The following is a 16,858-nucleotide window of genomic DNA, read 5'->3' on the forward strand; positions in this document are numbered from 1 at the left end:
GCATGCACCACCCGTACGAGGACGGCCCGGGCGTCTGCGCCTCCTGCCTCCGCGATCGCCTCCTCGCCCTAGTCGCTCCCCGAACGGAGTGCTCGCTCGGCCATCCCTCCACGCTGCAGCCACGGCCTCTTCCCCTCCCCCTACCCCCCTCGGCCTGTCGCAGGGAACCTGACGCCTCCGCTCCCAACCACAATCTCTCCTTCGGTGCTCCTGAGGTTGGGCCTTCCTCCTCCGTTAGCCGGCGGTCCGGCTCCGGCAAGCTTTGTATCCTGTCCATCCTCTTCGGCCACCACCCAAAATCCGAGGAACCGAAGCGAGATACGAAGCGCCCCAAGTCCCCGATATCAAGTCAGTGGGTCCCAACGCTCACCCACGGCCGCCGGAAGAAGAAGATATCACGGCTGTTCCGGGGGCGGTAGTGGCTGGACGGCCGAGAATGTACTGCCGCGGGGGGAACCAGGAGCTGTCGCCCAAACCCATGGTGTCCGTGACGTAAAGCGGGAACAGGACGGAGTCACCAGGTGGGATGTGGTGGCGCTCGACGCCCTACTTCCGGCGGGAGACACCGCGAAGCACCACCACTGCCACCGGCGCAGACTTGGCCGGGTTCGCCATGTGCCTCAACCCGCTGGTGCGGCCGAGCCCCGGCCGGCGAACAGATCCGGGTTTTTCGGAGATATTCAGAGGGCGCTTTGCCAGCGCGACCACCGGCCACCTGCCGGCAATGAAGTGGCGTTGTGCCCTGACCGCTCGCGTAACCTAGCGGACGTGCGTGGATTTCGTCAACGCTTTGGCCCTATTATTGCGCGTTATTCACCGTCGTGCCATCTCTAATTTTGGCAAAGAAAAAACAAACATAACAACTTTCTGTTCTGTTATTATTAAGTCAAATAGACCTCGTCGCTCTTTTGTTAAAGTCGGTGTATATGATTGTAATATTTTATTTCTCAATGGATTACAGTGCTAATTGTTTCATTTGTTGTAGTAATTACAGTATTAATTTTGCAAAAAAAAAATGACAGTATTAATTGTGCCTCTGCTTGCGTTCAATATATATATATATATATATATATATATATATGGAAATGTATAGTGGATTTCCTTTACCCTGTACATTAACGATGCTCCTAATAATTGACAGTTGTTTTGGTGTCTGAGATCAAAAGCTATTGTGATAATAAAGATGGAATAAAAGATTTTTCGTCCCAAAAATGTTTGATTCGACCTAAGCAAGACAACATTTTGCTGTGTATTGATTAGAAATTAGAGTACGAGTCCACCTTGATAAATTTTCAGAAATACTTTTTTAACGAGATAAACAAAAAAATGGATGAGAAACTAATATCGCTATTTTGTTTGGTATAAAATTTTATCAAATAAATCAAAGAAAGGAGATGAGGCATTCATTCTATAAAGGAAAAGAGCAAGAAAAATCAAGATTTAGAGTAACAGTGCATTCTGGAAACCAAGATCAAAAGAAGCTTTCACAAGCCACAAAAGAAGGGCCTCGCACCAAACACAACGAAGTTAGAACGAGAAATCACAGAGAAAAGCGAAGCAGCAACAAGGACCACCCGAAAATGGCTCGCTTGCTTGAAGATAGAGAGAGGTGGGAGGATGAAAGAAATACCTGATAAAGGATGATGGAGGAATGACGAACACAAAGCATGAACCCCAAGTAGTAGCATCCGCCTTTTTCTCCCTCGTTTCCCACTCCACCTACGTCGAGGCTTATCGATGGGATCTTCGATCTTGGTTTACCCCTCGTCCCGGCATTGGTCGTCGTCGACCGTGGTCGACCGAGGGGAACAGAGGGCTGGGGTTTGGCGGTTATCTTGGGAGTAGAGAGGAGCTTGCTTTGGTAGTATTTTTGGCGGATCGGTATTTTTATTGGAGTAAAAGAACATAGGAAACTGATCTGCCGTCTAGACCGATCCAACTTGATTTATCTGCCAATAGACATTTCTCCTCATGTAATCCCCAATGAGTTATCCAAAATGGCGCCCCTATTTTAACTAACATTTAAAAATATCTCTCATCAATTTCAATATTTTTTTTAAAAAAATCTGTTATCATGTTTTTATCATCACAATAAAAATATTATAAATGATATAAATGAATTTATGACTTCAGTTAAAGTAATTTTAAATCTTAAAATTTAATATCTTAATGGTCTATAAGTAATAACAATAAAGAAATACAATATGATATTAGTTATAATATTTTTTTAATATTTTTATATTATTTTCAGCATCTTATTAAAAATTCTATAACAGTTAATGTGAGTCAAATGAAATCAAAATATACTAGAAAACATTTGATATGTTATACTAGGATTGAAATAGTTATTTATAATAGTTTAATATCACCCAAATAGAAACCAAAAATTAGTTTGTTATAGTATTTCGACCACCACAGTAGAAATGTTATAAAGTTTATTTAAAAATATTATAAATGATCCAAATAAACTTCTATAAGCTAAAAATATAATATTATAATAGATAACTAAAGAAGACAATATGATGTCACTTATAGTGTTCTTTAGTAGTTTTATAATATTTTTAACATGTCAATAAAAATACTATAAATGTTATTAAAAAATATTAGAGATAAGCCAAATGAAGACATTATAATGGCTTAAAACTGATGAAGAAACTGGAGCATATTTTGGGAAAAAAAATAAAAAAATAAATTATTATTTACAACTCCCTCTGTACTATTTATAATCATATTTAAAAAAATATTTAATATTTTCTAAATTATCCTTTTATAAATAAATTTATACTCTCTTTACCTCGTTTTTCTCTTTCTTTCTCGTCATCTTCTCCTCCGAGTCAATATCAATAAGGAGCATGGTGCTATAAGTAATAAATAAATAAAATCAGTTATATCATGATTGTAAATAATAAAATAATATTTTATTTTATTTATTTATAAATAGTAAGAAAAGATTGTCAATTGTAAAAAAAACATGAATAGTAAGTTTCAAATGAAAAAGGGAGCTTTTTAAATGAAATCACCATATATATATATATATATATATATATATATATATATATATATATATATATATATATATATATATATATTCTAATTGTTACACCGACGGGCTGTGATCTTGCAGTCAGTTCACGGTCAACTAACGGACATTAAAAATTTAACAGTCAACTAACCAAGATGTGCATTAAACCGGTGAGGTGAGCCGGTGAAATGCGGTGGTCATTAATGCCGCTATTAGAGTCACGAGGAGCCCTCATGCGTGCCTTACAAAACGTAGTCGCATATTGCATTGAGTGCTGGGCGTATCTGTATATGTACGTACGTGTCAACCTCATGCGTGCCTTACAAAACGTAGTTGCATGTTGCATTGAGTGCTGGGCGTATCTGTATATGTACGTATGTGTCAACCTCATGCGTGCCTTACAAAACGTAGTTGCATATTGCATTGAGTGCTGGGCGTATCTGTATATGTACGTACGTGTCAACCTCATGGGTGCCTTACAAAACGTAGTCGCATATTGCATTGAGTGCTGGGCGTATCTGTATACGTACGTACATGTCAACATGAGAGCGTTCAGAGACGAAGGGACGGACGCACAAATTACATACTTTCATTCGCATGGGTGTCTTGTTAGATCCGGTTAATGCGAGTGAGTGGATCACGATTAAGTAACACAAGCTGCCTCATCATCGTCTGTGCTCTCACTAGCTTGTGAGCTTAATTGTCTTATTTTGTGGTACGTGGTTGTTATTCATCATCAATGCATTTGTTTCTGGCAAAGCATTGTCACCCAAATCAGTAGTTCTTATTCCTCGTAGAGCAGGACAAAGAGAAGAAAAGGTGAACAAACTTGAAAGCTAACGCAGATGGAGGGTGATGGCCTGAGCAAGCAACGTGAGGTTGACGTAGTCATCAGCCGCATCACCCAGCTCCACCACTCCTACACAAGCTGAGGCCGCATCCAGGGCCACGAAGAGCACGGCTCCAGCGCTGGCATAGAACTTGGAGGCTATGGAATCCGCCGACCACCGCAAGGACGGGATCACGTTTGAGAAGATCAGCAGAGCAGCTTGGGCTCGTCTCCTGTCGTAGGAATTGCTAGCATTCTTCAGCAGCTCCTTGATATGTGACCTGATGACCGTGGCCTTGGCGATCGTCAGCTCCGCCGCGATGACGCCCAGGCCCTTGGCGTCAGCCTTGCTGCTCCTGAGGTCGGACTTGAGAGTTCTGATGCAGTATCCTTTGTCGACGTAGCTGTCCTGCACATATTCGCACACGTCTTCGATGGGAGAAGAGGAGATAGCTCGGATGAAGGGTAGCAGAAGAAGAAGAAGAAGAAGCAGAGAGAGGAACACGGAGGGCCTCATCTTGTTTTGCTGCCCTGGCCTCGGCGTGGTCTGCTTGAGTGAAGGTTATTTAATACGGGAAGAACACAGGTCACAGTTCATTCAATATGGCAATTGTAATAATTTTCGTGGTGAATTTTCTACAATTATTTGACAGAAATAATCTTATAGTCGACACGTAGATTGCTTTTTTTCCCGCTGTTCAGCACGACATGTGAAGGATTTTAAAGCCCGAAACCTTTTTTCTTCGCAATAACTCTCGGTGTCTCCATTGCAACCACCACCGCTGCTTCCTCACTGCAAAGCTTTAATGCCCATCCATGGACTCGGTGCAATAAGAGGAACCACGGGTTGGTCGTGAACATTTAAGGAGGCTGTCCATAAATTATACGAAGGTAATTGTGGATAGTAAATCGATTTATGATTCGGTTGGGTGTAAATGTATAGATGAATGACTTCTTCATCCCTCACTGCACTCTCCCAACATTTACGACATTGTCGATCAAGATTTACTCTCCAATATCAATTTTATTCAAGACGTAGGCCAACAACATGTTTTCTCATAATAATCTCCATGCAAGTCGTTGTTAAGGTCAGAAATCGGCGTCCACTTTGCCTTGGACATTCTGTGAACACAGCAAACAAGAACACGATGATCTTATTCGAGATCGCGGTTTGGATGACAAGCACAAACATGCAAACATGGGGGAGGGTAGCTTATGCCAATGCCTCTGCGAATCGCCTAGCCATGAGCATGAGATTGAAGACGCTGTCATTCTCCGTAGCCAGCACATGGCCCAGCAGCCCCTCGCAGCTCCCCGGGGCGAAAACAGGCGCCTCCATCATGGCCTTGGCGACACCGAAGTGCTTGGACGCCAAGAACTCCGCCGCCAGCTGCAGCGGCGGCAGTGCGTTGCGGTACAGTATCAAGCACGCCTCCAGCTTGTTCTTGGTGTAGGGGTTGGAGGCGTTGGCGTGCAGGGTCTCCAGCTTGGAAGTGGTGGCGTTGGCGTGGGCGATGGATAGGTCGATGGCGATGGCGCCGAGGCCTCGGAGATCTGCCGAACGGCTTCGAGGGTCGGCTTTTAGGGATTTCATGCAGAAGTGGTAGTCGATCGTCAGGTTGCAGGCTTTCTCCATCGTCTCGGTTGCAGAGGAGAGGCTTGAGAGGGCGAGGAACAGAATGAGAAGGAGACCGCAGGACACATCGTAGGGCCTCATTCTTCTCCACGGATCTCGTTTCAACTCGAGGGTTCGGAGGAAATGATACGTTCATCGGTGAGCTGAATCCTTCGGCACGCAATATAAAGCTCGGGTTCTGTCGTCGTAGATGGTCCGTTGACAACGTGAGCTGCACGTGATACGAGCTCTGAGTCCTGAATTGGGCCGAGCTGAATCCGAGACCACAACCTAAGATGAGTTGGTCGCCACCAAAACTGGTGGCGTACACGAATGACTGATGTCACGGTAGGGGCTTCGACTGCGGTCTGGGGATCAAAAGTCCTCCTGGGGCCACAATAGATTTGCAGATATATATTGATGGGACGGACACCTTCAGGCTAAGTGATCATTAAGGTCTTCTTGATTCATCATGATCTATGAAGAGCGCCATCCATGGAAGCTGTTGATCGACATGAAATCTAAAGAATTCCTGACAAGAAATATATGTAAGTTGAAGGCTTGCAGGCAATAGGAGTTGGTGGTGCACATTGAAACACTACGGTACAGGCGTTGGTGGTGCCCTTCACAGATCATCACTGACTCGACTGATTCCATTTATTTCTCTTTCAAATCATCATCATCATCATCATCCCAATACAACAGCACAAAACAAAGTTACAAGAATTCGAAGTCCCTCCTCCAATGCCAAACGTGAAACGTAGAACGATGAACACATGATCCTATCTCTCGGGAACCAGCGGCCGTTGTGGCCCACTGATGCCACTACAAGAAGCTTCTCTATGTGTACCGGCTTGTGGGCCCTCCGGGTTTTATCGTCCAGAGGGAGACACGTCGGGGCCCGCGAGGACGTTTTCGTAGTCGTAGGGGAATGCTGTGGGTGGGTACTTCAGTCATGTGGAGGCGCACGAAAGGGTGCTTCGACGAGGAGGAGGGAATGAAGTGACCTTTATGCCCCTATCAGCCACCTGTAGAAGACGTAGTAGCCACCCTCCTCCGCCTCCCGCCGCGCGCTCCCTTCCAAATCTGACGAGTATCGCGCGACCCCGCCTCCGTCGTACCGGTGGCTCCACTGCCCAGAGAAACGGAACGAGGAGAAGGAGGTCGAGGCCGAGGATGCGAGCCGGTCCACGTACGCCCGCAGCCATCCCCTCCCTCCTACCCCCGTCGCCTCCGCCGCCGCTGGAGCCGGCCCCGCTACGATAGCGGAGGAGGCAGGCTCGGCCGCCGCTTCCCGTTTCTCCTCCTTCTCCGCCCGTCTTCGGATCCGCGCCACTATTGCCTCGACCTCCTCGTCCACCACGTACTCGAACGACGACCCTATGGAGTACGTCCTCAGGTGCTGCGGAGGGTTCACGGCTGGCTCCGCTTCCGTTGGGGTCCGCAGGCTCACGCTGCCCATCTCGACGCGGAAGCTGCCGGACCGGGAGGGGTTCCCGTAAGAGGCGATGGTAAGAAGCGACGCCGGTGGCGGGGGTGGGAGAGGCGGGGCGGGGAGGGCGATGGAGGAACGGCAGAGAGGGCAAGAAGGGGTGGAGCGGAGCCATGGGTCGACGCACCGGGAGTGAAAGGCGTGGCGGCAGGCCGGGAGGAGACGAAGCTCGTCGTGTGGGCGGAAGGGGTAGAGGCAGACAGCGCAGTCCGGCGAAGACTTGGGGAGGACGGCGAGCGAGGAGGCCAGGGAGAACAGCGGGAGGGAGTCAATGAGCGCCTCCTTGTCTTGGTCGGAGAGGCCGAAGTCGGAGGCCACGGCAGCGGCAGCAGCGGACGATGAAGGGGAAGAGAAATCAGAGTGGCGGAGCTGGAAGAGCGGCGGCAGCGGCGGCGCAGCAGCGACGGAGGACGAGCGACGGCGCGAGGATAGGAAACGGAGGAGGAGGTGGATGGAGGCGGACGCGACGAAGACGAAGGCGACGATGGCGGAGATGATGAAGAGGCTGGGACTGAGGGATATAGCGGCGGAGTTGGTGGCGCCGCCAGAGGCCTCCGCTGTGGGAGGCAAGTTCTTAAGGGGTCGCAGCGAAGGCGGAGCTGCCATCTTGGTGAAGGCGAAGGAGATGTAGGCTGTGTGGCCGTGCATATATAGTGGAGTCCGGCTTTGCACTTGCCATTCCTTCTCTCTGCTCTCTGTGCACATGTATTTACACATTTTAAAGTTTAAAGTATTTCTAATCTCCTCGTAAAAATGTAGAATAATATATAAATATATACATTATATATAATATAATATAAAATGGAATCACAAATCGAAGAAGAAGGAAAAATACGTGCATGCATTGTTTGACCGATATAACACCAAATCACATTGGATTCGGTTAAGTAGCAGTGAAGCATCATACTTTGAATCTTCGAAGGAGTACAAAGCGTGATATAAATTGCCGGGGAACAGTGAACACTGCCTCCAGATGAAGCCACCGCAGGACATTATTCCCATCAGTTCTCTTCCCGGCCGAGGTAATCTCTGGTACCGACTCTCCATGGGTGTGCCGTGTGCTTGTGAATGTTCCGCCGTTGATTTGTGTTGTTGATTGACGAGTAAGACCATCAAACACAGGCCAACTTTAGTTCTGAAGAGCCCTAAGCAATCGATTGGCTGCCCCACCTGTGGGTTTACGCTTTAGATCACACACAAGGTGGGGAGAGGAGCAGCGGATGAATGATACATGTCGAGTCCGTACCGTGTCTTTGTCGGTGACCAAAACAAAGCGCAGCACTGCATCATCAACAACGCTACTACTACTGGGGAGTCTTTCTAAAAAGTGGCGAAGAATGCCGGGTTGATTGCAGATGATTCAACTATGCCCATCTGTTCTTCCGCTCATCTTCTGCTAGCTGTGCCTCCTGAGAAGGCTTTGATCTCTGTAGCAGTCAGGTTTAAGTTCTCACAGGGAGGATAAGAACAGCCGTCGTGCAGCAAAGTCTCCGCCCCACGAAAAAAGAAATGATGCAACTAAAGCCAGGGTTGATTTGGTCAAGGGAATCATGGTTTGATTTAGCCTTTATTACCGAGAGGAAAGCAAAAGCTTCTCCTCCTCGAAAGCAAGTGAACGTATTGTCCATTGGCAGACCGACTATTCCTTCCTTGTTTAGTGTTAGCTGATCCTCCCTCCAACCGAGGAAAGAGAAGGATCAAAACATCTGCAAGAAATTAACCTCGGTTGCACTACTGCTGGCCTGCGGTGTCTGTGATGGGAAGGAAGAGGCCAATGGCTTCACTGTGGCAATTTCCAACAAAGCAAATAGTTCTCCTCAGCTTTTCAGTGGTTTTGCCCTTCCTTTTTCTATCTGCTCGACCACTGCAAGTTTCAGAGGTCCCTTGGAGTTTCTACACAGCTTGTTTCACATCTTCTTGTCCCACAAGATTATGATCCTTACTCAACTGCACTTCAAGGCTCTTTAGTCATCGCAAAGACGAGCAGTCTAGATAAGCGTTTGGCGCTGTGATGGCAGTTGTCTGTATCTTCCTGATCTTTTATTCGATTGGACATTGTTCGAGTCAATTACATGCGCTGTGATGGGCTTTGAAACTTATGATTGATAAAATGATAAATAATAAGGACTACAGTGATGACAATTATTGTTCACTTGTGTTCAAACACTTGAGGACAAATATGTGTCATGTCATCTCCGAGTCAAATGAGAATGAATACTGTGAAATGGTTAATCAATTAGATTAATATGGCATTTTCATATATATATATATATATATATATATATATATATCTCTCTAGAGTTTCATCTAAAACTCCATTTTTTTTTTGAGATTGTGATAAGTATGATAGCTAAATAATGATTATTGTAGCAATATGGGGGGTCATGTTGAGACTCATATATTTAGTGAATTTGATGTGTGCTCTACTTTAAGACTCCCATCATAGGAAATCTCATAGATCACATAAAAGCATAAACAATTGGTGTATACACCAACAGTATGTGTCATCATTGTCACTTGATTTATAGACCCCCCAACCCCACTATCTAAATACTATGCTACCTCAAACCTTTGTTCTATTTGGAATGGTCCCTTATGCATATATCAACACCTAAACTAGGGAAATATAATGTCAGAAGCTAAGATGAATCTCATCATTAACCAATGAACCTTTTGCAAGGATATATATATATATATATATATATATACATATGCATATTACAGCATTTACTTATTTGTTGTTGTTAGTGTGGAGTTGACTCCTTAAGTTGTTCTTATTCTTCATCTATTCTGCACCACAATGTTTAGTGAGGTCTGCGGGGCTTCACAAGCCCTCGTTGCTCTCAATAAAAATTGCCATGATGATGTGGTTGCAAGTGGCTATCTTGCTTTGGATTTCTTTCTCTGCATTAATTGTGCTCCAGTGTAGGTCTCATCATTAAGGAACAACAAAATTGCACATAATAAGATATTATAGCTTTCCCAAATAATTGCTTCTGTCTCTACTTTTTATAGTTGCAGAAGAGTCAAAAGTCCAAGTCTACTTACTAGAATAATGTTAAATACTTGTTTTCTGGTTTATGTAGAGGCCAGACTTTGGTGGATTATATATTGCTCATTATAGGTGAGAGACATGAAGCAAGGTTATCATAGATAGATCTTTGAGAGTGTATGTGATAAGCATTCCTGTAGATGCTGCTATTCCTCATCAATTTGGTGCTAAATTTGTACGTATATACTTTTCTTGGACCAGAATGATTCACAAATCTAATTACAAATGGCAGACTTAAGTCAACAGGCTGCATTATTAGTCTGCCTCCCATCACCTGATTGAATAGATCATTTTCTACATCATTTACTAAATCGAGTGAAGAGAGAAAGAGAGAAAAGAAACAATGTCGTTTTGAGTAATATTCTCGAGTGGAATAATAGGCTGGTATGGCATAAAAGTAGTGTGCGATCATGTGAATCATACAACTTCAAGAACTTGAGAGATGGTTCTATCAATTCCTCCATCTCAGTTTAAGTGCCGTGCATGTCAGAAACCATATGATGATACCATCTGCACTGCACTAAGTGGAGACCAACACGAGCAGCAGCCACTGCCAAAAGCTTGGGAACGCAGCAGCAGCAGCAGCAGCCGACCCCATCGAGAGGTGTCGACACGGCGTTCCCGTCGGGGATTCCTCGGGTTCCAATCCCCAACAGGAAAGGGAACAAAGAATTAACTGGACGCTGTGGTGACCCGACACAGTTACCATGCATTCGTCACAGTATAAGAAGAATACCGTCGCTTGCTACAAGACATTGCGATGGCAGGTCGCGCTGATGCTGTTGTTGGAACGTGTGGTCTTCACATCGTCTTCTCACACACACACACACACACACACTAAGTTTGGTTGGACTCGAAGTATATCTCCTAGTTTGAATTTTTCTTTTATTTTTTTATTATAATTTTTTTTGATATATTTGGTGATAGATCTTAAATAGTCAAGATTTATAATTTTATTTTTTATTTTCATGATATCAGTACAACTCTTGAAATCTCTGCCCAGTCTTCCATATATGATATCAATTCAACTCTTTAAAATATCTGCTATTTCACTTTTATATTTCTTTTATAATCTCTCTCTGTTCACAAAAGTCTATCATTGGTCGCCTTCGAGTAAGGATCAGCAAAAGACTGCAAAAGTTCTCCCCCTCTTCATTTCCTTTTTTTCTTGCTCTTGAGACAATTCCTTTTTTTTTTCTTCCTTCATTTTATTTTTCTTTAGCTTTCATTTTACATTCTGTTGCAGATTTAACCTTTACAGTTTACAGTTCTATTATTCAACCAAGTATATTGAAGAGTAGAACGTGAAATCTAAAGATAAGATTCGAACCTAAAAACTTACTGATAAGGTCTTTTGGGCGCCAACCACGTCACCACCGATGCACACCACTCCCTCGCCAAGTCAGCACAAGTACTCCTACACGCCAGACATGATCCGTACCAAGACACTTTTCGGCACATCCCGTTCCGAAAAACTCGGGATGGCATCATGTACTTCCCGCCCCGAAAAGCTTAGGACGATGCTGTATGGCGTCGTTCCACGCATTCCGGGATAGCGATCGTACAAAGGTACCATCTTGTCCCTCAACTACCGACCGCCGTGCGAAACCCGCGGTGACCGACCCTTATACAGTAGTATAAAAACCCTTGACCGACATCTGCCCAAGGGAAAAAAAAAGAGAAAGATGAGAACTTGTCCCTCGGCTACCGACCGTCGTGCGAAACCCGTGGTGACCGATCCTTATACAGTAATATAAAAACTCTTGACCGACATCTGCCCAAGGGAAAAAAAAAGAGAAAGAGAACTGACTCATTCACCGAGGGGCCACTGTCGGGTACCCCCAACGCAAGCCTTCTATGCAGGAGCGCGACCATCCCTGGAAGTGCGACAGTCCCGACTAAGAGACACCAAGCAACATCCCGACCCGCGAGTGTGATCGATCTCGACAACCCATTCGACCGAGCGAAAACTCCCGACATCGGCCCGTGGACTAGGCCGTGCTGACTCACCAGCCACGGCACACATGCAATGAATTATTAATTTTGTTATCCATTTACTAGTCGATACCTTCAAATAAGATAACAGTACTATATGTGAAAATCTAAAACTTAATGCAGTGACGATCTACAACCATAAGACTGTTCCCTTCGAGTCTCGAAATCAATAACATAAAATTGTGCATTGACCATCCTAACCGAAAATCTAAATATTAACCTACCTAATTTACAAGCATAAGATCTGAATCAAACATAACCTACAGGTCAGATTCCTCTACTTTCTGTGTTGTATACGTCGAGCCTAAGTCATAGTTACAAGTTGATATTTAACGTAAGACAAACACCCTAGTGTGAGATCATAACTACTTCCAGGCTTTCATACCTCATCTGGAGTGACCTTTAATAGCTAATCTCGTTCTCTCTAACAGGATGTCTGCTTCTCTTCAGGTGCCTCTTTGATGCTTTTTAAGTCAAGTTGTGCCACGGCGCTTTCATCATCAGCTATTGCAGTTTTGGTAGCTTTCTTTGGCTTGCACTGTCGTAAGAATACTGTAGATTCAACAAACAGTTAAAACTTGATAGTAAAACTTCCTTGTACAAATGATAGCAAGAAAACCATTCTTTTTTCTAATAAAAATTTATATCCTGTTTAATTCAGATAGAGAAAATTAACTGTCATAATTGATTCTTCGCTATTAGGACCAATATGCATAAGAATTGTAGAACAAAAATATCATATGAAGTAGAGACGTTAGGAATTATCAAGCAAGTTATGTAAGAACACTCTCCAAAGATGAAGTTCACCAAACAAGTAAAAAGACTCGGAGTGACACACATTTAAAGGTAGCTATATATTTAACTGCTTATTGAATATCTTTATAAACCAAATGCTACAGTAAGATCTTTCACTTTTTTTCCGCTTTCCTTTTTTGGTGAAAAACCATACCCTATGAAACATTCGTATTCCCCTTGAGCAGGCTTTAAAATAAGGAAGTGAAATCCCAATTAGTTCCATGACACTAAAAATTCAAATACTGTTAGCATTTCTCTTCTCAAATGCTCGCAAGCACTTTTTTCTTTATAATAATAAACAAAAATAGCTCAAATTGATAGAAACCATATTGCATCATCAACAAAACTTTCTCAAAAGTATTAGAAAATGTGAGACAAACTTATTTTTGATACCTTTTTCAGCAACAGAGACATCAATATCATGTGGCTGAGGAATCAAAGAACAAGTTGACACAGACCCACATTCAAGTTGTCATGTATATAGCAACTCAGAAATGCATCAACCGTACCACTTAAAGACCAGATTTGTTGACTCAAATAGTAAACCACCGCATCGCCTTGGCATGAAGGAATACCCAATTAGCACGGCAAAACATTGTTCCCTCTTAAAAAGTTTGAAATGAAATAGATATTCCAATTGATCCACTACTGCAATTAATTATGACATAGCAGCATGTATCAAAGTCACTTCACTTTGTGCAAATTGTAGATGTGATGCGGAGAAAAGGCCTGTAGTCTGACAGATATACTTAAATATGATTGAAGATCCACAACATAGAAATAGCCAAGTGTCCCAAACAAGAAAAATATATCCAGATTTCTTTTACCTTTAACAACCAGCACCTTGTTATCGTCTCCCTATGATGCCTAAGCACAAAGGGCTTCTGCAGTTATTCTTTGAACTATCGGTCAATGCCAGACCATTTCCTAAAGGCTCGGACATATTCAAGCCTCCTGTTCTGAGCATCTGTTCTGCAATCTGATGCTTTCAGACTACAGTAAAGATTTTTGTGGTACTTCAGAAACTCCCTTTTGTACTTCCATTTATCCACATACATATTATGCTTCAACATATAATTGATGATTTCCATTGCTCTCTCAAAGTACCCACCTCTTAGAAAATTCCAGAGCAAACAGTCAAACAAATCTCTGTCTGCAGCTAGCATTCCGTATTCCATCTGCCTCCTCATTTCTCCCCACAATATCGTAATGTCACGATACATTCCCAAAGAAGAATAACCATCAACTAAATAGCTGAAGGTCAAAACCGTTGGTTGGACATTCCTTCGTCTCATTTGCTTTAACGTCTTTAAAGCATCTTCTATCATTTTGGCCTTGCAAAAGAATAAAATTGAAGAATTAAACTCATAAACCAATTGATTTCCAAGGTTATATTCCCTGTCTTCCTGTTCTAGAAACTGAAGCAGATCAGATTTCTTCACTAAATTTGATGTTCTTTTATCTAAATGATTGGCACCTATATTTTCTACAACACAAGTGGATTCACCATGCTCATCACATACACTAACTATAAAACCAACCTTTTTCATTTGATTTACTAGGACTTTGGATTCCTCCCACATTTTCTCCTTGAGATATGCATTCAAAAGTGATGCATAAGGATTGGCTCCGACAGGAATTTTAGCTAATTCCAAGTCATCTAAAATGTCATGGGCAGTATCCAACCATCCTAACATAATGCAAGCATGCAAGACATCTGAACACAAATCCTCTTCTACTATATCTGCCTCTTTCTGTACATTAATTAAGAAGTTAGACAGCTTATCTACGTTCCTTTCTTTCACATAGCCATTTATAAGCTTTGCAATAGCTTTGCTGCTGGGAAGAAATTTACCATCCACAAAGAGAATGAGTCCTGATTGACCTTTTGCAGCAACCAGGAAATCATTCTTCAAGTTCAGTGAATCAATTATGATTCTACTACCCGTCTGAAGATTGCTTGATCCAACTTGAAGGAAGCATTGGGTTTGAGACCCATTAGAATTCACACGTGGCAGCACACTGGAGGAGTGAAGAGACCGTGTACGTCGAAAAAGATCCAACATAAGCTCTGCAGCAGCATCCACATCATTATATTTGAAATGCAAGCACAAAAGACTGTCATAGAACTGCCAATATTGTCTACTTAATGCTGGGGAAGAGATACTATCGATATGCTCTCTCAAGTTGTTCAAGTCACCACGCTCCCCCATCATCTTGTAGATCTTTGCAATAATTACAATGGAATTTGCATCGGCGATAACCCCTACTTGTGGCATCAACTCTATTATCTGTCGTGCTTTTATCAGAGAACCAAATCTTATGCATGAATCCAGGACAAGGTTAAAAATGGTAGTATTTGGCTTCATGAGGTTGATCTTCTTAGCCTTTCTTGTGCCTGAGCTACAGAAATTATTCAAATAATATTCACAGATCTCAATCAAGATATCCGACGCGAGACAGGACCCAATTCGTGTCTTCACGAGGTGTAAGAACAACGCGCTTAATATATCTTGTGATGGAATTTTGCCTCGCTCCAACACTATCCGGAGGACGGTGGAGGCAGGAACTGGCATTCGGGTTCTGGCTAGAGCGAGGGATAGTCTGGAGAAGGATTCACACCGAACAAGGTCAGGCTTTTCCTTCGAAATCTTAATGGCCAAATCGTAAGCTTTTCGAAGCCAATGAGCACTCGATGAATAGGAAAGCGAAGCGATCAATTTGCTCACCAGTCGCTGCTCGGGGAAACCATGCAACATTTTGAAGTTGCCGAATGCTTCCCACGCTTCCTCAAGGGACTCATCCGGCAGAGCCGACTCGAACTTCCTCAGCAGGGTCTCGTAGGAGGAGCCTTCCCATAGGGATCTTGGTTGAACTCTACTCGAAGTATACCGTCGAAACGGATCGCAGCACATTGCAGCACCAATTTGGAAGGGTAATCCGGCACGATCGACCTGAAATCGAGAGAGGTGTGATTAGGAGAACGGAATCATGGGACAAGTTTCCCGTCTTTTTTCCTATTTATAACAAATTCAACAAGATTTGGTATCTAGGGTTGATCTTACGCTCGCATCAACTGTGGACGAAAGGAGGATGCGCGAGAGCCTTCGGTGGAAGGGAGAAAGCCGCACGAAAAAACGACTCATTTGATGCCGATGAAGCTGGTGGTTCGCATCAGAGACGGAGGAGAAGAGGCGTAGAGGGAGGGAGGCCGACAGGCGGTGTGGCGCCGTCGACAATCCGAACGAGAACAGAGACTAGGGAGGAAAGAGGCACACGTCTTAGAACCCAGACAAGCCTCAGGCTGTCTATGTCAGCATGGGCCGATTGAACCGTGTTGTGAGATATGGGCCGGCCCGTAACACAAAATTAATGAACCGGCCGGTGTTGTGAGACATGGGCCGATTGAACCGGCTGTTGACGAGGGGCAGACTAATAATGCAGCCAGTTGACTTAATTCTTGTCATTTGTATTTAGATTTGTGAATCATTCTGGTCCAAGAAAAGTATATACGAACAAATTTAGCGCCAAATTCACGAGGAATAGCAGCATGTTTGTGTAATTAATTAACGTGGCTTATGGATCTACAGGAATGCTTATTGATAGAAGATAAAATTTTTCTAACTATATGAGAAAATCTTTATTCTATTGAGGAAATTTATCCCTCTATAAATAGAGAGAGAATACGTCAATACAAAATAGCTTCTTTAGTAATTTTTATTTTATATTCTCTTCTAACACTTATCACATACACAATCGAAGATCTATCTATAATACCTTGCTTCATGTCTCTCATCCTATAAAAAAGTAATATTTAATTCTACTCTGGCATTAAACCAGAAAACAAGTATTTAACATTATTCTAGTAAGTAGAAATGGACTTTTGACTCTTGAAGGGGTCATCTTCCTCTCTTCTGCAACTGTAAAAGCAGAGACAAAAGCAATTATTTGGGAAAGCTATAATATATTATGTGCAATTTTGTTGTTCCTTAATGATGAGACCTACACAGGAGCACAATTAATACAGAGAAAGAAATCCAAAGCAAGATAGCCACTTG

The 16,858-nt window shown here is 43.3% G+C and overlaps 4 protein-coding genes across 5 annotated transcripts; all 4 read right to left on the reverse strand.

Annotated features, from left to right (window-relative positions):
* Nucleotides 1–3,858: 3,858 nt before the first annotated feature.
* LOC135673952 (putative invertase inhibitor) lies at nt 3,859–4,368 on the reverse strand. Its single transcript, XM_065183346.1, has one exon. It carries the CDS (start codon nt 4,366–4,368, stop codon nt 3,859–3,861), a length of 510 nt encoding a protein of 169 aa, XP_065039418.1.
* A 696-nt stretch (nt 4,369–5,064) lies between these two features.
* LOC135673953 (pectinesterase inhibitor-like) lies at nt 5,065–5,568 on the reverse strand. Its single transcript, XM_065183347.1, has one exon. The coding sequence runs from the start codon at nt 5,566–5,568 to the stop codon at nt 5,065–5,067; it is 504 nt and encodes a 167-aa protein (XP_065039419.1).
* Nucleotides 5,569–6,105: 537 nt separating this feature from the next.
* On the reverse strand, nt 6,106–7,660 carry LOC135675078 (E3 ubiquitin-protein ligase ATL4-like). Its single transcript, XM_065185347.1, has one exon. It carries the CDS (start codon nt 7,604–7,606, stop codon nt 6,476–6,478), a length of 1,131 nt encoding a protein of 376 aa, XP_065041419.1. The 5' UTR covers nt 7,607–7,660; the 3' UTR covers nt 6,106–6,475.
* A 4,476-nt stretch (nt 7,661–12,136) lies between these two features.
* Nucleotides 12,137–16,068, reverse strand: LOC135674203 (pentatricopeptide repeat-containing protein At4g17616-like). Of its 2 annotated transcripts, none has more exons than XM_065183806.1 (3): nt 15,866–16,068; nt 13,628–15,754; nt 12,137–12,557 (listed from the first exon to the last, which is right to left on the reverse strand). In XM_065183806.1, exons 1-2 carry the CDS (start codon nt 15,944–15,946, stop codon nt 13,703–13,705), a joined length of 2,133 nt encoding a protein of 710 aa, XP_065039878.1. In that variant the 5' UTR covers nt 15,947–16,068; the 3' UTR covers nt 12,137–12,557; nt 13,628–13,702. The 2 variants fall into 2 exon arrangements, with proteins under 2 accessions (XP_065039878.1, XP_065039877.1); XM_065183805.1 differs by having other exon boundaries at nt 13,194–15,754.
* Between the last annotated feature and the right edge of the window lie 790 nt (nt 16,069–16,858).

This window comes from Musa acuminata, chromosome BXJ1-5 (assembly GCF_036884655.1).
Source record: "Musa acuminata AAA Group cultivar baxijiao chromosome BXJ1-5, Cavendish_Baxijiao_AAA, whole genome shotgun sequence".
Taxonomy (NCBI): domain Eukaryota; kingdom Viridiplantae; phylum Streptophyta; class Magnoliopsida; order Zingiberales; family Musaceae; genus Musa; species Musa acuminata.